This window comes from Monodon monoceros, unplaced genomic scaffold (assembly GCF_005190385.1).
Source record: "Monodon monoceros isolate NGI ecotype Baffin Bay Population unplaced genomic scaffold, NGI_Narwhal_1 Super_Scaffold_12, whole genome shotgun sequence".
In the NCBI taxonomy this organism is placed as follows: domain Eukaryota; kingdom Metazoa; phylum Chordata; class Mammalia; order Artiodactyla; family Monodontidae; genus Monodon; species Monodon monoceros.
Genome location: NW_021703768.1, coordinates 59,659,638 through 59,681,498, shown reverse-complemented (window position 1 = coordinate 59,681,498; position 21,861 = coordinate 59,659,638). Strand labels below are relative to the sequence as shown.

General features: G+C 36.8%; 1 protein-coding gene across 2 annotated transcripts in view; it reads left to right on the top strand.

The window, feature by feature from the left end:
* COL4A3BP (collagen type IV alpha 3 binding protein) overlaps window positions 1-21,861 on the top strand; it is a 126,803-nt gene that overhangs the window by 67,882 nt on the left and 37,060 nt on the right. For both annotated transcript variants that reach the window (XM_029216340.1, XM_029216339.1), the window contains 2 exons: window positions 3,962-4,119; window positions 8,258-8,350. In XM_029216340.1, coding sequence (XP_029072173.1) covers window positions 3,962-4,119; window positions 8,258-8,350 — 251 coding nt within the window. The remainder of the gene's footprint in view (window positions 1-3,961; window positions 4,120-8,257; window positions 8,351-21,861) is intronic.

Here is a 21,861-nt window from a genome sequence, read left to right as displayed (position 1 = left end):
CTGCCAAGGGCCTGGGTTCAATCCCTGGTCAGGGAACTAAGATCCCATAAGCTGTGTGGTGCAGCTAAATAAATAAATAATAAATAAATAAATAAAATGTACACTTTAAATTTTTTAAAAAGTGTAAATAAATTCACTGACTTAGTGCTGTTCAATTTTTTGGCCTCTACTTTTTCTTGGGGGGAGGGGGGCGCACCATGCAGCTTGTAGAATCTTAGTTCCATGACAAGGCATTGAACCTGGGCCCTCAGCAATGGAAGCACAGAGTCCTAACCACTGGACTGCCAGGGAACTCCCTGGCCTCTACTTCAGATTAAATCAGTCTAAAGTCAGAAATTTCCTACCCCTAAACCCTTATTTCTAATGATTAATTGTATTAATTACATGTCAAAGATGGCTACTTGCATGGATTTTTTTATATCTATTATATTTTCCAGTTGTTCCCATTTAACTATATTTTTAACCATATTTTCTAACCAATTTTTTAACTTGTATTCCTGTTTTGTAAATAATATACAAGAGCATATTGTCATCTACTATATAAAATAATGACAGTAAATATTAACTAATCTGTCAAATCAAGGTATACTCTTGATGAAACTCATTGAGAGGCAATTTAGTGTTAATGGAACATGCATTACTCTATGAAACATGATTATCATCTTGTCCTTTTCTCCCACATAGTCTGTGTACAGATGCTCATACATTAATTGTCTAAATGAAGAAGTTGGACCAGCCACAGATCACTTTTCATTGTCTTTCAGCTCACAGATTTTTCATGTGAGAATATTTTAAATTTAGTTTTTTAGCCAACTGTATCTTACTTTGTTAGAATAATCATATCTATAATAGACCAGTAGTCCCAAATCAGTTGATTGTTGACCTTAGTACGATTAATAGCATGGTCATAGTCTTAAGCCATGTTTCTTCTTTATCATAGTAGACAGGTGAGAGATTTAAACAAAGCTGCCATCCTGTATGTCCAGAAGGACACAGTCATTTGGAATATTTCAGGTGGGGAAATGAAAAAATCCTCACCACAGAAACTCAGGATTCCCCCTTAGGTTGCCTACTATTTAAATTAGTGTTTGGGAGTCGTAATGAAATGAAAGGATTACAAATCTCTTGGCTTCTGTCAGTATTTGTTTTTATTTTTGACATGTTGATGTTAGCTTCTGGGTTCCTTGATTTTCTGAATGTTACCACCTTTAAAAGAGTTTTGAACTGTATAATGTCAGTTCAACTAAAAGAACTATAGATTTGAATGATAATTTTAAGAGCTTAAGTACTTAAAAATCTAGATTTATAGATTATTTTATAATATCTTTCATCTCTGCCCTTCATAAGCATGGTTACATTCACATACTTTCAACTTCCTTTTGCTACAGTGTATCATTTTCCCAGAAGAAACTAAGGCATGCCACCTTGTCTCTTTAAGATCTTCTTTCCCTTGTGATCAGCTGAGACATTTAGATGAGTATACTCATCTAAAATTATTGAGTACTTTGGGGTTTTGCTTAAGTTTTTGCATCAAGATTAATGTAGTTCTACAAGATAATGTATAAGAGACTTAGAGCAAAAATCAAAGTAACCAGTACTTAGAGGAGCCCAGTGGATGACAAGATGAGGTTTTGTCTTCATGACCTTCATTTCCTAACAGATGTAACATGAGAGAAATTTATTTCAGAGACCTTACTATGTTTGAGACTCTTACTTTCAACTGTTTGAAAGTTTAAAAATCTGTTACATAACCCTGTATCATTCTGAAAAGGATTTGAGGGTGACAGCTTCTGAAAGTAGTTAAGTGCAGCTGAAGAGGTACATTTCTAAAAGTTTTTTCAAAGACATTTTATGTTGGTCTTTCATCTTGTACTGACTGTATATAAATTAGCAAACAGCATAGAGGACCCATTATTACAATGGCACACATCCTCATATATAGGACACAGATGACTTTAAGTTTCTAAGTTGATTATTTTAAAAAATCATAGTTTGTAATAAAACATCAGTCTTGGTAAGAATGGTAGAAAATAGTGATAGGAAAGATCTTCAGAAAATACCAGAAAAAGAAAATAGGTTTTAAAACAACTTTACTGAGATATAATTAACACGCCATAAACTACATATATTTAAAGTGTACAGTTTGGTAAGTTTTGATATTATCATGAAGCTGTCACCACAATCAAGACCATTATTATGTCCATTGCCCTCAAAAGTTTCTTCCATCCCTTTTGTCTTCCCTTCCTCCCTCCATTCTCAAACAACCACTGATTTTTCTGTCACTATAGATTAGTTTGCATTTTCTAGAATTTAATGTAAATGAACTCAGTGTTTTTGTCTGATCTCTTTCTTAGTTTGAGATTTCTCGTTGTTGTACGTATCAGTATTTAATTTCTTTTCATTGTTGAGTAGTGTTCCCTTGTATAGATAACAACCACAGTTTCTTCAACCCATTTGTCTATTGGTGGACATTTGGGTTGTTTACAGTTTGGGGCTGTTATAAATAATGTTGCTGTGAACATTCACATACAAGTTTTTTTTATGTACATATACTTTATTTCTTTGGGCTAAATACCCAGAGGTGGAATGGTTGAATCATATGGTAGGTATGTATTTAACCTTTTAAAAATCTTCCAAGCTGCATTTCACCAGTCATATTTATGAGAGTTCAAGTTCATCCAAACCCCCACTAACACTTGACGTGGTCAGTCTTTTAAAATTTTAGTCTTCTAATAGATGTGTAGTGGTACTCACTGTAGTTTTAATTTGCTTTTCCCTAGTAACTAATAGTATTGAGCATCTTTTCATCTGCTTATTTGCCATCCTGATCTCTTCTTTAGTGAAATGTGTGTTCAATTCTTTGGTTCAGTTTTTAATTGGGTTATATGTTTCCTTATTGTTGAGTTTGAGATTACTATATTTTGCATATTATAATACAGAATATGCCTATATTAATATATAGATAGATAAAGGATATGTCCTTTATCATACATATTCTGTGCAAAGGTTTTCTCCCAGTCTGTGGCTTGTCTCTTCATTCTTTTTTAAAAAAATTTTAAAATAGATATTACATGTATTTAAGGTGTCCAATATGATGATTTGGTGTACATGATGAAATGATTACTGCAGTCAAGCTAATTAATGTATCTCTTCACAGTTACCATTATTTTATTAACTGTAGGTTAGCTCTCTAGACTGACTTATCCTACATAACTGTAACTCTCCTTTTAACAATGCCTTCAAGAGCAGAAATTTTAAATTTTGATGAAGTTTAGTTTGTCAGCTTTTATGGATTGTGCCTTTGCTGTCATATCTACATATGAGTTTTTAAAGTTTAAAGTATCATTATTTCATTTAAAGAGTTCTATTGAAAAGGTTTCTTATTAACTATAGTATAAGATATTATGCTCTCTTATTTGCATCTTATGAGTTTTAAGATTTTTCATTTAATTCAAAGACTTACTTTGAATTAAAATTATAATATGTAAACACAAGAACTGTTTAATGTGTGCATTGGTCCCCAAATTATATTTGGACATTTATTTAAATTTTAACATATTACTTTATTCATTTTCGCAGTTTCTTTTCAGATATTTTTTAAATTCAGGATTTCTCAAAATGTAAGGTAGTTCTTGCCATAATTAGGTCTCACTCTAGGCTGTCTTGAGTGTTATTATTAAAGTATTATTCCACCTACCAGTTTCTTCACTGGATGCAGCATAGCAAATAGATTTCAGGAAACAGAATGCAGAAAAAAGGACTTGAGAGTACATATGCTGTCACAGGCCTCTTTGCTCATAGAGATGGATGCAAATTTTAAAATGTTGGCCAACAGGAAGGAAATTACAGTTTGAAAGTCTGCTCTGATGTGATAGTTTTCTAAAAATTTTCTAATTTTAAGTTGTGCTGAGGAATGATTTCTTTGTTAAAAAGATTTTTAGTGAATAATTTTTTTTTTCAGTATTTCCACATGTAACACCAAAAGGAATTAATGGTATAGACTTCAAAGGGGAGGCGATAACTTTTAAAGCAACTACTGCTGGAATCCTTGCTACACTTTCTCATTGTATTGAACTAATGGTAAAACGTGAGGACAGCTGGCAAAAGAGACTGGATAAGGTAAGATTTGTTTTTCTTCTTCGTAAAAAATAGTCAGATTTTGTTTGTTTATATACTGATCGAACATTTAAACCAAACTAACTTCTTAGGGAAAAATCTATTGGATTGAGAGAAGTAGCAGGTGGTACTATTCCTCTGAAACTCTGTGAGCATCTTAAACTCATTTTTCTAATGAGATTCACCAGTTATGTATTTAGTTACTGTACAATATGCATTCTTCATTGGATTTTAACATAAAAGTTTTTGTAATGGTAATAGTAATGCTTTGGAATAGAAGTAATGAACCATTTGACATTTCCTAGCTTTATTGTGTAATACATGAAACTGTACTTAAGTTATATGAACTACTAAAACACCAATTTATAAAGTTAAATATTAACTTATTGCATTCATGGCCATGTATGTTTTCCAGGGTCATTGTGATATCCTTTAACACACATTTTGTTATTCCTTGAACATTTGCCTTATGTTCACCTTTCCCACCTTTGTTTAAACTGCAGCACTGATAGTAATTATATGAATCTTTAGTTGCGAGTGTGAAGTAGAATTTGGCTCAGTGAATTTGTTTAGTAGGAAAACGTTTGTTTATAGTTTAACATCAATAAAATCTTAGAACCAAAGCATACCTTAGAGAATTTAGTTCTAGTCCAGTGCCATCATTTTATAGAAGCAGCAGCTGAGGCCCAGAGACTTGTCTAGAGGTGTTAAGTAGCAGAATAAGAAGAATTTTACTCTTCTATATTTCAGCTCTGGATATCAGGGCAGACATCAATCAGAATCTTATCATTCATTAGTGAGTCATATTGCTTGTGGTATTTGGAGGTCTTATCAATGTGAACAGAACACTAAGGAAAGCAATGTCATCATTGATGTAATAGCAGAATGGCTACAGGATTTAAACAGCACGGTATGTTTAAGAAGGTCCCCATGTTTAAAGAAAAGAGAATTGGTCAGAATTCTTACGTGCATGTGAGAGTAAGCCAGGTTGACTAGCAATATGTATTCTTTTAAAACAAGCAATGAAAATGTCCATTTAAGGTACACGCAGATACTTCATTATTATTTTGGAGTAGAACTGTTACATTGTCATAGATTTCAATTTTGGATCAAATTCAATTTTTAGAAGATTCTCTGTTCACACAAAAAAATAACACTGAGAAAACAGGACAATCCCTTAAATCCATTAGACTAATGGTTCAGGAGAATCATTCAACTTATCCAGATTAGCTTATTCAAAACTTTTTGGCAACTTTCTCTTAAGCTCCCCTCTCTTCAGTCTGCTTATCCTTCACTAAAGGATCATCATCTCTAGTCATATGCTCTAACCACACTGCCTTAACAAATTCATTAAAAACAAGACATGGCTTCCCCATCTTTTTGTCAATCAAATTTCTTATTTGAAAGGGATGTGCACTTGCAGTTGTCTTCAATGTTGGTAATCTTATCCATTCTCTTTCTTTATTGGGTAGCAACAAGTAGACTATACCAAAGGATCTGTGAAAAAACAGTTTTGTTAGACCACATTTAACCAAATAACACTCAGAAAAGATGGTAGTATTAATTGAAATCTGCAAATGGCTGTAATTTGTAATCCTTTTACAGGTCTATCTGATGTCAAATCTTATTCACCTTTTCCACCATAATTTTTTTCTCAAGGTTGATATAGGCTTCTAGTTACATTTTACAGGAAATGTAAGTCCGTGTGTGCATACACAGTATATACATATATATTCAATGTGTGTGTATATATACATATGTGTATGTGCATACATACATGTATATATATACACACACTGTAAAGATTAGGAAGTTCTTGAATAGAGAGAGTTGTTTATCAACAAACATGTCTTTTAGGTAATTCACATAATTGAGGAGGAAAATACAGTGTTAACAACATGGTTTACTTGAAATTGTTGTTTTATTCAAGAAGTATTTATATGCTTGTTGTGTGCTAGACTCTAAGCTAGAAATGAGAAAACAGTAGTGTACAGGAAATCATTTTTCAAGGAGCTAAAAATCTAATGAGAGTGATTAAGTAGGTGATAGGTGATATAATAATAGCTATTTAATAGCTGTTTGTGTACCTTTTATGTAGATTTCTAATATATGTTTATGTATACAATAGATATACACATACAATAGATGTGTATAATATACATACAAATCTCTAATAGTTCTCTGATTTTATGTTTAATAGCTCTTATGTACATTTCTAATGTCATTTCCATTGTTCTTACAGCTAAATGATTGAATATTCTTAGTTACCTATAAAAATAATTCCTTCTTTTCTAGAAGAAGTGTACTTAATTTTTAGCCAGTCGTGTCCAGGAAGACCAAAAATTCTAAGATTAAACAAATTTTAGTTGTTAATAATGTTAATAAGAAAAAAATTATTCATTGAAGATGTTTGCTTATATTAGTGGATTTACAAGTGTGTAATTTCACGTTTTTTCGCTTTCCTTGAAATCATTTTAATATTATTGCTGTGTTGTGTGTTTTTGTTTTGTTCATTTTTTTAAATTAAGGTTTAACATATATACAGTGAAGTATACCAATCTTAAGTGTACTGCTTGACGAGTGTTATACACATGTATACTCCCCTGTAACCACCACTCAAATCAAGATGTAGAACTTTTATAGCACCTCAGAAGGTTTCTTCATGCCCCTTCCTAGTCCATGCTGTACGAATACCTCAAGAAGTGACCACAGTTTTAACTTATACAGTCATAGATTAGTTTTGCCTGTTCTTGAACAGCATGTAAATGGAATCATACAAAATATACTCGTGTGTCTGGCTCGCTCCTCCACCCCCTCAACACTGACTGTGAAGTTCATTCATCTTGTAACTTTTAGTGGTAGTTTATTATTTTTTATTGTTGTATAGTATTATTGCTGTATGCTGTTCATTGTGTGATGAGTTTTCATTGTATGACTTCAATTTGTTTTTTCCTTTTTCCTGCTGATGGACATTTAACTTTTTATATTTTGGCTGTTGTGAATAAAGCTGCTGTGAGCATTCTTGTACGTATCTTTTGGTGGATATATGCACTCTTTTCTCTTGGGCACATACCAAGCAGTAAAATTATCGATTCACGAGGTATATGCTTAGCTTTAGTGGGTAGAGGCAAACAATTTTCCAAAGTGGTTATATCAGTTTATATTCCCACCAGCAGTAGATGAGAATTCCAGTTGCTCTTCACCCTTGACAACACTTGGTATTGTCATTTTTTTTGTGGGTGATTTTTTGTGTTTTTAAATTTTAGCCATTCTGATGGGTCTGTATTCCTGTTTTCTCTTCAGTACACAAAAATCAGTTAGTCTTTGGGCCTACTGAACTAATTCATTGATTTGCACTAGCTTAATTCAGGTAGGGTTTTTAGAAGTAGTTAAGCTCTGGGTGAGTTCGGTGTGGACTTTAATTTAGCCCTTTAAATATTTGAGGTGAGGGAATAAAGGCATTAGGTTCTTTATAAGCTTGTAGGGCTTTAATATCACATTTGACTCATTGTAGTCCATTGTTGTAAAAAAAAAGTTTGAGGTTAGTGTCAAGGCCAACCTTTTTACATTTTGTCCTTGGATCTTTGTGCAAACTCTTAGAGCCATAGAACCTGTCTATAAAAGGAGAAGGTTAAAGTAGAAATCTAAGCTCTTTTTCAGCTCTAAAATAATTTTAACCAGCAGTTGGAAAGTATAAGAAAGGTATCTTTCTTTAGAATATCTTTTTGCATTTATTGATTCTACCAATAATTGAGTTATTTTCTTCCTGGCATCCATTACTTGACTTTTTGTCTGTTACAAAATTAATTTAGCTCCTACTGGGGGAAACAAACACGTGAATATATATTGTAGGCATTTCTCTGGTGCTAATTCTTTTTTTTTTTTTTTGAAGTGTAGATACTTTGGTAGTTACTTAATCCATTTAAATATATAACCTACCTATAAGGTGATCTTAGTGGTATTTTAAATGGTAGCTTGTATGTGATATATGGCCCAGAAAAAAGTGTTTTCTTGGGCAGAAGAATACTCATTTTTCACAGAAGTGGAGTTATTTTGGGGCCAAGTTATAAAATTTTGATGAAATGTAGAGAAAATCCCACTTGACATGATAAATTTTTCACTTGCTTTTTTTTTTAAATAGGAAAGTGAGAAGAGAAGAAGAATAGAGGAAGCATACAAAAATGCCATGACAGAACTTAAGAAAAAATCTCACTTTGGAGGACCAGATTATGAGGTATGAAGTTATGTTTTGGGTCTTAGAGAAACACGTAGCAGATATATATATATATATATATATATATATATATATCACAAAAGTGATTAATTTTTACATAATACTTTACTTTTAAATGTTTTGAATATTTCATAATGTATATATGCTAGGCTTACCCTGAAACAGAATTTTTTCTTTTTCACCTACAAAGCTTTAAAGGGCTTTAAAAGACTTATTACTAGGCCTGTCTACTTTATAGGACAAGTTTTTGTCTCCCCTGTTAGGGTGATACTTACTGATATTACATTCTAATTCTTTTTTTCTTTAATTTTATTATTTGAAATCTATAGATGGTTTATTTTATTTTATTCTTTGGCCACTCTATGAGGCATGCGGGATCTTAGTTCCCTGACCAGGCATCGAACCTGTTACCCCTGCATTGGGAATGCGGAGTCTTAACCACTAGACCACCAGGAAAGTCCCTCTTTTTTTTTTTTTTTTAAAAAAAAAGCAACCTACAGAGCAACAACCTGAGAACTTTACAGGTGAAAGATTTTAGGCTGTGCTGTATACTGTGAGGTCTTCTCCATAGCAAGCATGAACTGTTCAAATTGCCGTGCCTTTATGTTTGGAAAATGTCTGAAACCAGCTTCTTTTCCCTGTTGGTTATTTGTTAAGCAGTTAGTAAAATCTGCCTCTCCATATACAAACACATACAGGAGTGGCAAGGGGTATCGTTGACATAGAAGAAGAATGGTAAAAAAGTTAGACTGTATTTAAGAAAGCAGAAGAAAAATTTCCTGCCATTTTTATTCCAGAAGGGAAAAAATAAGACCTGCTATTGACAATATTTTTTTTTTTTTTTTTGCTGTACACGGGCCTCTCACTGTTGTGGCCTCTCCCGTTGCGGAGCACAGGCTCTGGACGCACAGGCTCAGCGGCCATGGCTCACGGGCCCAGCCGCTCTGTGGCATGTGGGATCTTCCCGGACCGGGGCACGAACCCGTGTCCCCTGCATCGGCAGGCGGACTCTCAACCACTGCGCCACCAGGGAAGCCCTATTGACAATATTTTTTACGTTGGAATTGATTTCCAACTGTGAAAATCCATAGTATGAGACTTGAGCGGTAATTTTATTTTATTTATTTTTAAAATGTATTTATTTTTAATAGATCTTTATTGGAGTATAATCGCATCACAATACTGTGTTAGTTTCTGTTGTACAACAAAGTGAATCAGCCATATGCATACATATGTCCCCATATCGCCTCCCTCCCATCCTCCCTATTGCACCCCTCTAGGTCATCGCAAAGCACCGAGCTGATCTCCCTGTGCTATGCTGCTGGTTCCCGCTAGCTAACTATTTTACATTCGGTAGTGTATATATGTCGATGCTACTCTCACTTCTCCCCATCTTCCCCCTCCCACCCCATGTCCTCAAGTCCATTCTCTATGTATACATCTTTATTCCTGCCCTGAAACTAGGTTCATCAGTACCCTTTTTTTTTTTTTACATTCCATATATGTGCGTTAGAATACGGTATTTGTTTTTCTCTTTCTGACTTACTTCACTCTGTATGACAGACTCTAGGTCCATCCACCTAACTACAAATAACTCAATTTCGTTCCTTTTTATGGCTGAGTAATATTCCATTGTATATATGTGCCACATCTTCTTTATCCATTCACCTGTCAGTGGACATTTAGGTTGGTTCCATGTCCTGGCTATTGTAAATAGTGCTGCAGTGAATATTGTGGCACATGTCTCTTTTGGAATTATGGTTTTCTCAGGGTATATGCCCAGTAGTGGGATTGCGGAGTCATATGGTAGTTCTATTTTTAGTTTTTTAAGGAACCTCCATACTGTTTTCAATAGTTGTATCAATTTACATTCCCACCAACAGCGCAGGAGGGTTCCCTTTTCACCACACCCTTTCCAGCATTCTTTGTTTCTAGATTTTTTGATATTAGCCATTCTGACTGGTGTGAGGTGATACCTCATTGTAGTTTTGATTTGCATTTCTCTAATAATTAGTGATGTTGAGCATCTTTTCATATGCCCCTTGGCCATCTGTATGTCTTCCTTGGTGAAATGTCTATTTAGGTCTTCCGCCCAGTTGTTAATTGGGTTGTTTGTTTATTTTCATATTGAGCTCCATGAACTGTTTGTATGTTTTGGAGATTAATCCTTTGTTGTTTCATTTGCAAATATTTTCTCCCATTCTGAGGGTTGTCTTTTTGTCTTGTTTATGGTTTCCTTTGCTGGGCAAAACTTTGACGTTTAATTAAGTCCCATTTGTTTATTTTTATTTTATTTACTCTAGGAGGTGGGTCAAGAAAGATCTTGCTGTGGTTTATGTTAAAGCGTGTTTTTCCTGTGTTTTCCTCTAAGAGTTTTATAGTGTCTGGTTTTACATTTAGGTCTTTAATCCATTTGGAGTTTATTTTTATGTATGGTGTTAGGTAGTGTTTTAATTTCATTCTTTTACATGTAGCTGTCCAGTTTTCCCAGCACCACGTATTGAAGAGGCTATCCTTTCTCCATTGTATGTTCTTACCTCCCTGGTCATAAATTAGGTGACCATATGTGCATGGGTTTATCTCTGGGCATTCTATCCTGTACCATTGATCTATATTTCTGTTTCTGTGCCAGTACCATGCTGTCTTGATTACTGTAGCTTTGTGGTATAGTTTGATGTAGGGGTGCCTGATTCCTCCAGCTCCGTTTTTCTTTCTCAAGATTGCTTTGGATATTTGGGGTCTTTAGTGTTTCCATACGAATTGTAAAATTTTTTGTTCTAATTTTGTGAAGAATGCCATTGGTAGTTTGATAGGGATTGCATTGAATCTGTAGATTGCTTTGGGTCATATAGTCATTTTCACAGTATTGATTCTTCCAATCCAAGAACATGATATATTTCTCTCTGTTTATGTCATCTTTGATTTCTTTCATCAGTGTTTTATAGTTTTCTGAGTACAAGTCTTTCACCTCCTTAGGCAGGTTTATTCCTAGGTATTTTATTCTTTTTGGGGGGATGGTAAATGGGATTCTTTCCCTAATTTCTCTTTCTGATTTTTCATTGTTGGTATATAGGAATGCCAGGAATTTCTGTGCATTAATTTTGTATCCTGCAACGTTACCAAATTCATTGATTAGTTCTAGTAGTTTTCTGGTGGCATCTTTAGGATTATCTATGTATAGTATCATGTCATCCGCAAACAGTGGCAGGTTTACCTCTTCTTTTCCAATTTGTATTCCTTTTCTTTCTTTTTCTTCTCTGATTGCCGTGGTAGGACTTCCAAAACTATGTTGAATAAGAGTGGCGAGAATGGACATCCTTGTCTTATTCCTGATCTTAGAGGAAATGCTTTCAGTTTTTCACCACTGAGTATGATGCTTGCTGTGTGTTTGTCATATATGGCCTTTATTATGTTGAGGTAGGTTCCCTCTGTGCCCATTTTCTGGAGAGTTTTTATCCTAAATGGGTGTTGAATTTTGTCAAAAGCTTTTTCTGCATCTACTGAGATGATCATATGGTTTTTATTCCTTAATTTGTTAATATGGTGTATCACACTGATTGATTTGCATATATTGAAGAATCCTTGCATCCTTGGGATAAATCCCACTTGATCATGGTATATGATCCTTTTAATGTGTTGTTGGATTCTGTTTGCTAGTATTTTGTTGAGGATTTCTGCATCTGTGTTCATCCGTGATATTGGTCTATAATTTTCTTTTTTTGTGATATCTTTTTCTGTTTTTGGTATCATTGTGATGGTGGCTTCGTATATTGGATTTGGGAGTGTTTCTCCCTCTGCAATTTTGGGGAAGAGTTTGAGAAGGTTCAGTCTTAGCTATTCTCTAAATGTTTGATAGAATTCACCTGTGAAGCCATCTGGTCCTGGGCTTTTGTTTGTTGGAAGATTTTTAATTATGGTTTAAATTTCATTACTTGTGATAGGTCTGTTTATATTTTCTGCTTCCTCCTGGTTTAGTCTTGGAAAATTGTACTTTTCCACGAATTTGTCCATTTCTTCGTGGTTGTCTATTTTATTGACATATACTTGTTTATAGTAGTCTCTTATAATCCTCTGTATTTCTGTGGTGTCAGTTGTGATTTCTTCTTTTTAATTTCTAATTTTATTGATTTGTGTCCTCTCCCTTTTTTTCTTGATGAGTCTGGCTAAGGATATGTCAATTTTGTTTATCTTCTCGAAGAACCAGCTTTTAGTTTTATTGATCTTTGCTATTGTTTTCTTCATTTCTATTTCATTTATTTCTGCTCTGATTTTTATGATTTCTTTCCTTCTACTGACTTTGAGTTTTCTTTGTTCTTCTTTCTCTGGTTGTCTTAAGTGTAGGGTTAGATTGTTTATTTGAGATTGTTCTTGTTTCTTGAGGCAAGATTGAATTGCTGTAAACTTCCCTCTTAGAACTGATTTTGCTGCATCCCATAGTTTTTGGGTTGTCGTGTTTTCGTTGTCATTTGTTTCTATGTATTTTTTTATTTCTTCTTTGATTTCTTCAGTTATCTCTTGGTTGTGCAGTAGCACACTGTTTAGCTTCCATGTATTTGTGTTTTTTGCAGGTTTTTTTCCCTGTAATTGATTTCCAGTCTCATAGCGTTGTGGTCAGAAAAGATGCTTGATATGATTTTGGTTTTCTTACATTTTCTGAGGCTTGATTTGTGACCCAAGATGTGTTCTGTCCTGGAAAATGTTCTGTGTGCACTTAAGAAGAAAGTGTATTCTGCCACTTTTGGGTGGAATATTCTATAAATATCAATTAAATCTATCTAGTCTATTGTGTCATTTAAAGCTTGTGCTTCCTTATTTATTTTCTGTTTGGATGATCTGTCCATTGGTGTAAGTGATGTGTTAAAGTCCCCCACTATGATTGTGTTACTGTCGATTTCTCCTTTCATGGTTGTTAGCGTTTGCCTTATGTATTGAGGTGCTCCTATGTTGGGTGCATAAACATTTATAATTGTTATATCTTCTTCTTGGATTGATCCCTTGATCATTATGTAGTGTCCTTCTTTGTCTCTTGTAGTAGTCTTTATTTTAAAGTCTATTTTATTGGATACGAGTATTGCTACTCCATCTTTTTATTTCCATTTTCATGGAATATCATTTTCCATCCCCTCACTTTCAGTCTGTATGTGTCCCTAGGTCTGAAAATGGGTCTCTTGTAGACAGCATATATATGGGGCTTGTTTTTGTATCCATTCAGCAAGTTTGTGTCTTTTGGTTGAGGCATTTAATCTGTTTACATTCAGGGTTGTTACTGATATATATGTTCCTGTTAGCATTTTCTCAATTGTTTTGGGTTTGTTTTTGTGTATCTTTTTCTTCTCTTGTGTTTCCTGCCTAGAGAAGTTTCTTTAGCATTTGTTGTAAAGCCGGTTTGGTGGTGCTGAATTCTCTTAGCTTTTGCTTGTCTGAAAAGCTCTTGATTTCTCCCTTGAATCTGAATGAGATCCTTGCCGGGTAGAGTAATTTTGGCTGTAGGTTTTTCTCTTTCATCACTGTATGTGTATCCTGCCAGTCCCCTCTGGCCTGTGGAGTTTCTGCTGAAAAATCAGCTGTGTTATTTTTTGTTTTCCCCTTTTTGCTTTTAATATTTTTTCTTTGAATTTAATTTTTGTTAGTTTGATTAATATGTGTCCTGGTGTGTTTTTCCTAGAGTTTATCCTGTATGGGACTCTCTGTGCTTCTTGGACTTGGGTGACTATTTCCTTTCCCATATTAGGGACATTTTCGACTATAATCTCTTCAAATGTTTTCTCAGCCTCTTTCTTTTTCTCTTCTTCTTCTGCGACCCCTATAATTTGAATGTTGGTACGTTTAGTGTTATCCCAGAGGTCTCTGAGATTGTCTTCAATTCTTTTCATTCCTGTTTTCTTTATTCTGCTCCTTGGCAGTTATTTCCACCATTTTGTCTTCCAGCTCACTTATTCGTTTCTCTGCCTCCGTTATTCTGTTACTGATGCCTTCTAGTATATTATTCATTTCAGTTATTGTGTTGTTCATCTCTGTTTGTTTGTTTTTTAGTTTTTCTAGTTCTTTGTTAAACATTTTTTGTTTTCTCAATCTGTACCTCCTTTCTATTTCTGAGATTCTATATCATCTTTACTATCATTACCCTGAATTCTTTTCCAGATAGATTGCCTATTTCCTCTTCATTTATTTGGTCTTGTAGTTTTTTACCTTGCTCCTTCACATGTGACATATTTTTTTTGCCGTCTCTTTTTTTGTGTGTGTGTGAGTGGGATTGTGCTCCTGTCTTACTGGTTGTTTGGCCTGAGGCTTCCAACACTGGAGTTTGTAAGCTGTTGGGTGGAGCTGGGTCTTTGTGCTGAGATGAGTACCTCCGTGAGACCTCACTCTGATGAATATTCCCTGTGGTCTGAAGTTCTCTGTTAGTCCAGTGGTTCCAACTCGGAGCTCCCGCCCTAGGACCTTTGGCCTGACCCCCAGCTCGTGAACCAAGATCCCGCAAGGCATGTTGGATGGCAAAAAAATAAGAGAGAGAGAACAATAACAAAGTAAAAAATAAAATTAGGAAACTAACAGATACATTAGAAAGGATATGAAAATAAAAATATAGGGCTTCCCTGGTGGCGCAGTGGTTGAGATGCCTGCCGATGCAGGGGACACGGGTTTGTGCCCCAGTCCGGGAAGATCCCACATGCTGCGGAGCGGCTGGGCCCATGAGCCATGGCCGCTGAGCCTGCGCATCCGGAGCCTGTGCTCCACAACAGGAGAGGCCACAACAGTGAGAGGCCCGCATACTGCAAAAAAAAATAAAAATAAAAATATAGATGAATCAACAACCAGAAGGTACCATAGTACCACAGTAGTAAAAAAAAGGGGGAGGGAAAAGAGAAAACAAAAAAAGAGAAAAAAAAACGGGGAAAAGGCCTTGGCTGTGGAGGGCGGGGCCTAAGCAAGGGTGAGGTTTGGGTGGTGGGCAGGGCCTATGCTCAGGACCCACAGAGTTGGAAAAGGCCCTGGGGGCTGTGGGGGAGGGTGTGTGTGGCTTAGGCTTAAGGAACAGAAGGGACCCAGGCGTGCCCCCCACCCCTGGTCTCAGAGGGCAGGGGACCTCACCTGGGAGTCCAGCAGACTTCCTGGGCTCAAGTCAGCAGGGAAAACACCCTCCTTCTCTCCTGCTCCTCCTGTCCTGGAGGGCCCCTTCCACCTGCCTCTCCTGTTCTACCCTCAGCCTCCTTCCTATGACCCCAGGACCAATGCGGACAGGGGAAGGGGGTGTCCTTGGAGGGCAGGGGACCAGCCTGGGATCTCAGCAGACTCCCCAGGCCCAGGTGGGTGGGACAAACACCCTCTGATGAGCAGTAGTATTTTTAAATTGCTAAGCTGTTATCTCATTCCTTCTGGAATGTACAAAAATTACATAATTAGCTATCGTCTGGGATTTTAGAAGTCTAGATTACTGAAATATTAGCTGTTACAATTTTAACTTTTATTCTGAAGCTGAGCAAAGTCTTTTGCTATTTTAGGTTTATTTTGGGGAGGACTATCAGCTTTTAAAAATTACCCTATTTTTTTCATATTATAAATAAAATAGATGTACATTATAGGAAGATTATAGAAAATACAAATAAGCCTATCTTTTTAATTTAACAATATGTGGTACCCATTTATCTCCTACGAGCAATATGTAAGCACTGTATAATTTTATATTTGTTTATCCCCACTTTGGTCAACACAGATTATATTTCAGGGGAGAGAGCAGGGTGGAGAAAGGAGGGTCCTTGTGCTAGGTTTATGTGTTTATTAGTTTTTTAAAAAATTGCTTGATCGATGTGATTTAGGCTCTCTTTTAAAAATGTTTATTGGTCATTTGTATTTCTTCTTTAATGACTCTCGTACACATCCCTTCACGTTTTTATTATTAGAATTTGGGTGTTTTCCCCCTATTGATTTAGAAGATGGGCAGGATTGACTTTATTTCTCAATTATTTTCTTCTTTTTATAGTTTAAAAAAATCTTTTTAATTGTTCATTTTGTCATATAAAAGTTTTATACTTTCTTGTAATTAACTCACAGTCTTTTGGTACACTTATCTCTACATTTTTTTTCATGTTTTAAAAAGCATTCTCTTGTCAACCTAAAGAGGTAAACTGAGACATGCTCAAATTACCAGAAATTGAGTTTATTTCAGAACAGCAGAGGAATTACAATTCGGGGAATGCATGCAGTACCAAGTTACAGGCAGTTTTGTTGAGGGTTTGGGGCAGGTTGTATTTATGGGCAAGGAGTACAGACAAGGAGAGTCTAGCCAGAGTCCAAGCAGTAAGTTCTTTGGCTTGAAGATGGGGAGAGATACTTGGTAGATGGTCATTGGTCAGGAGATAAGGCTCAGTCTTCTGATTATCTGGCATTTATGGGAAATCCTTCTCTCAGTTCTTAAATTCTGTTCTTCAGAGGGTGCATGCATAAAATTCTCCATTTCAATCTTTTGGCCACACTGTGAAGCATGTGGGATCTTAATTCTCCAACCAGGGATTGAACCCGTGCCCCTTGCATTGGTAGCAATGTGTCTTAACCACTGGACTGACAGGGAAGTCCCATCTGGTTCCATTTTAGATCAAAATCCTTTCACACTCTACTTCAAATAATCTTCTGTATTTTCTGTTCTTTTTTTTTAAATGGTCTCTCCTAAATATATTAATATATCTGAATTTTTAAAAATTATGGTGTAGGGCTTCCCTGGTGGCGCAGTGGTTGAGAGTCTGCCTGCCGATGCAGGGGACACGGGTTCATGCCCTGGTCCAGGAGGATCCCACATGCCGCGGAGTGGCTGGGCCCGTGAGCCATGGCCGCTGAGCCTGTGCGTCCGGAGCCTGTGCTCCGCAATGGGAGAGGCCACAACAGTGAGTGCCACTGCAAAAAAAAAAAAAAAAATTATGGTGTAATGGAGGAATCTATATTTTATTCCAGTGGCATTTGTTGAATAAACCATCTTTTTTCCAGCCATTTGAAATGCATCTCCCTCTTTCTCTTTTAATGAAGAAAATAGTTAAGGGCACTTCAGTTCTTTTTTCACCATCTTCCTGTTGATGAAAAATTAACAAAGAAATGGAAAATATATTCTAGTCTTATTGAGAATTACAAGCTAGGAACAGCATCTCAGAAAGCTCTGAGAACTGTTGCATCCATTAGAAGTGTTTTTTAGACAGGATGTACATCATATCAAATGACGTAATAGTGACAGTTTACACAGTTCACTTCTGTAGGTACAAAGTGGTAGGTAACCTGACTCTTTACAAGATTAACAAAGAAGGTTATCTTTTAAGAAGTTGTCTTTTTTTTTTTTTTTTTTTTGTGGTACGCGGGCCTCTCACTGTTGTGGCCTCTCCCGTTGCGGAGCACAGGCTAAACGGCCATGGCTCATGGGCCTGGCCGCTCTGTGGCACGTGGGATCTTCCTGGACCGGGGCACGAACCCGTGTCCCCTGCATCGGCAGGTGACCTCTCAACCACTGTGCCACCAGGGAAGCCCCAGGAGTTGTCTTAATGCTAGAAGAATGTTGCAGTTTAGGATTGGGCAGGTATTTTTGCCGATGGGGAAAATTTGGTCATGATGCATAATGCAGATATACAGTACACTGTAGAGGGGAAAGAGGGGGCCAAAAGGCAGAGAAAATTTTTATGTTAAAATTTTTCTTTTCTTGCCATAAAATATGAATTTTATTTCACAATTTCCTCTTTCTGATCATTAACGTTTCGATGGAACGCATTAGGTGATCAAATATTTGGTCCCTTGATGCCAGGGTGGTTGCTTGCCTGCCATTGGTCCATCGTGTCCCTCAATATTGGGTCCTAATAGCCCTGTTCTCTTTTTTGGGGGGATGCGGGGTGGGGTGGGGAATTATACTAGCAGAATGTTTAGCAAGGACTGAGAGCCAATTCTAGGCTGTCCAGTAAGACAAGACAATTCCCCTCACATGTGCATTATGTATGCCTATTATTTTATAGAGCACTGTAGACATGATCCAAAGTTTTAAGTTGTTTAGACATCATTATTTTACTACGAATAGGTGATACACAGCATGAAAGGCAAGAAGCTATCACCTTGTAAGTTCCACAAACTAGTTTAAGTTGCCAGTAGAACCAACAACATCATTAACAAAGATTTAAGCCAAGATCCTCCTGAACCAAACCCTTTTCCTAGTATTTCCCCTAAACTGGGAAGAGGATTTTTCAGAGTGGAAATTTGACTCTTTTTTTTTTTTTTTTTTTTTTTTTTTTGTGGTACGTGGGCCTCTCACTGTTGTGGCCTCTCCCGTTGCGGAGCACAGGCTCCGGACGCGCAGGCTCAGCAGCCATGGCTCATGGGCCCAGCCGCTCTGCGGCATGTGGGATCTTCCCAGTCCGGGGCACGAACCCGTGTCCCCTGCATCAGCAGGTGGACTCTCAACCACTGAGCCACCAGGGAAGCCCTTGACTCTTTGTATGTTATAAGATGAGTTAACAAATATCGTGGCCAAATGGTCATACCATTGGAAACCTGATAGAAACCAGTGTGCTCACATTACAGATTGACATCAGAGATTGACAGGAGCTACCCATCAGTGACCTTGAGCCCAAGGGAAACGAATAGCATATCTTCCTAACCAACCTGAGGAAAGCCAAGGTCATAAACTTGTTCCATAAAACCATTGGGTCCTCTTAGGGGCTACCCAGTATTCACCATCTAATGAAAAGTATTGTTTATGACCAGGTTCAGAACAGGTATCATTAATTGGCCAGGTAAGACTTGAAGCTCCTTGATGGGCAAAGCCCAGGCCTTCTACCCCTCAGGTACCTGAGGCCGGGGGTCTACCCCAGTCCTCCCCCCACCCCCTGGCTCCTAGAACAGCCTCCCTGGCCCCAGGGCAACGTACCAGGCTGGCACTGCCCTCTCCACCACCCCCCAGCTGCCCTCAGCAGTCTTCCCTTGTGCACAGCCCTCTGTGCTGTCCACCCCTCCCTCTGGCAGGTAGCAGGGCAATAGGTGGGGAGGAGCTGCGGTCTGTGAGGACCAAGGTGGGGCTCAGGCCCTGTCCTCCTCCCCAGGAGGGGCTCCGTATGCATTCCTTGGTGCTCTCTGAGTGCAGCTGACGTCCTGCCCGTTTGGAGCAGATGCCTGTGTGCATGTGTTTGCGTGCCTGTCCAATGTATACTGTATCTTAGCTTCCATTTTTAAAATTGTTCTGTACAGAGAGATGCAGCAGGGGGGTGGGAGGGCAGAGTGGACAGAGGGAAGCCACCCTGCACCCGCACTGGGTGTCTGGGGTGGGAGCAAGAAGGCTACAAAGGGTCTGGCCTGGCCCAGGCCCCACCTTGGGCTCAGCACGAAAGGGCTTTCAATGAATTAAGTGAAAACTTTTTTACAAAAACGCAAAATAAAAGCTCCAAACGTATTAGAAATAAAATATGAACTTGCAAAAAAAAAAATTAATTGGCCAGGTAATAGCATCTCACTTAGTGATATTGGCAGTGATACTAGCTTGCACAGTGCTAGAGTTTCTTTCTTTTAAAATAAAATTTCTAAGGGCTGTCCAGTTAGAGCCTTGGAGAGGAGAAATCTACCAAGGCAACCTGGGAGTACTGGACATAGGTAATTGGCCACAAACCCAGTAATTAGATTGATTTTTGAAACTTGCAAATGATTGAGCTCAAGCAAAAGTGTGAGGAGAAAAAAAAGTGTGAGCAGTTGTCAAAGTAATCAGTATACAGACCTAGTACAGCATCTTGGATCAGCTGTCTTCTTCAGATGTCTTCTGTTGCTGGTCTGGTAGTGCTGTTCTTAGTCAAAGTCAAGTGTCAGAAACAGGAGTTGCAGTTTATTCAGGAGAGGAGGCCTGATATGCAGTTTATTCAGGAGAGGAGGACTCCTCCAATATGGCTATAAAGAGTCCTTTATCTGATACCTGTTCCAGTATGAATAATCTCTTGGTTGCAGGTCATGGCACATCTGATCTTCATCCAAAGTTAGATTACTGTGATAAGCTTCAGAAACAAACTTGGAGTGTCCTTTTAATAACTAAACTTTATAATAATATAACAACAAGGAAACTATCTGGGAAATGAGTCTTAGGCAGTAGTAAATAAAGACCTCATTTAATAAAACTAAAATTTAATATCCACTGAAACATAATCTATTTCTCTCTAAAATTACCCTAATTTCTACCAAATGTAGCCACATTAAGACTAATTGGTTTGCAAAATGTCTGGTTAATTGACAACCTAGGCTCTTTAAATTGGCTGTGCTGGAACTTTTCACAAGGAATCTCAGGTTGAACTTTAAAAAAAAAAATTCTCAGGGCCAGGAAAGCCACACTAAAGGCATGTCATAGATTCCACCTGTGACAGCTGTAGATTTGGGTGCTAGGTTTGGGTGAATTTCTCTCTTCTCATAGTCTCCTGAATACCTTGAGATTCCTGTACCTGTTAGGAGGTGACCTTCCTTATTACCTGAGACAGTTGCTAGGAACCTAAGAGTTTACAGATTCTGAAGGGATCAGGTAGAGAGAAAAGATAAATGTTTCAGTTCTACATACAGAGTTGTGATTTAAAGGTTTCTTTATATCTGGAAAACAGATTAAAAACAAATAATATTTCAGACAAAAAACAAAAATTATATAACCATACTCATAATTTCACTCAGTCTTATGTGACTAATCCTTGATCTTAATCTTCAGTTAATGGTTTTATGAAGCCATCAGGTTTTCCATCAGAAGTCTTTAATTTCTTACCCAGTTCAGTGGTATGATCTGAAAGTTATCAGAAACCTATACTTGTCCAAAAGTCCTTTCTGTGAATCTTCTTCAAGATGAAGCATTTTTGCAAAAACTTCAGAGTAAAATAATAACTGTCCATAAATGATAAAAGATTCAAAAAGTCAAGGCTAAAGACCTGATTACAATGCCAGTTGACAAATAAACTTGGTTACTGTTGTGACATACAATTTAAGATAATTACTAGAATTATGACTGATAACATTTTACTAGGACATACCAGATTTTTAGGAGTTCTATATAATTTCTAGAATTTCTATATTAATAACATTTACCCATATGATATAACCTGAGAAGTTTTATCACCACTCAAATTTGACAATGCTTCCCATGTAATTTAACATACCAAATAAGACTAATTAGTTTAATATTCCTCTCTCTGGGAGGGAGAGAAAACAAATATTTTGAGGCATACCAGGGACCCTTTGGAAAACCTCAAAGTTAACTAGATGTCCAGTGAACTTCATTTAGAATTTGATCTTTGGGACATTTGTCAAAAATATCAAAAAGTTTCAAAATACCTAGTTAAATAGGATCATAGGTCACTGTGAAACAATACCCATTCATTTAAGCAAAGTGACAATAAAAGATCTCAAAGGTAATAAATCACTTAAAGGTAAAGAAAGTCACACAATCTCTTACCAAAAGCAGCTCAATATTTTAAGAAAACTTTGTGCTCTTAGAAAACTAAATTCTGGTTTTATACACTTTACCTTTAAAAATC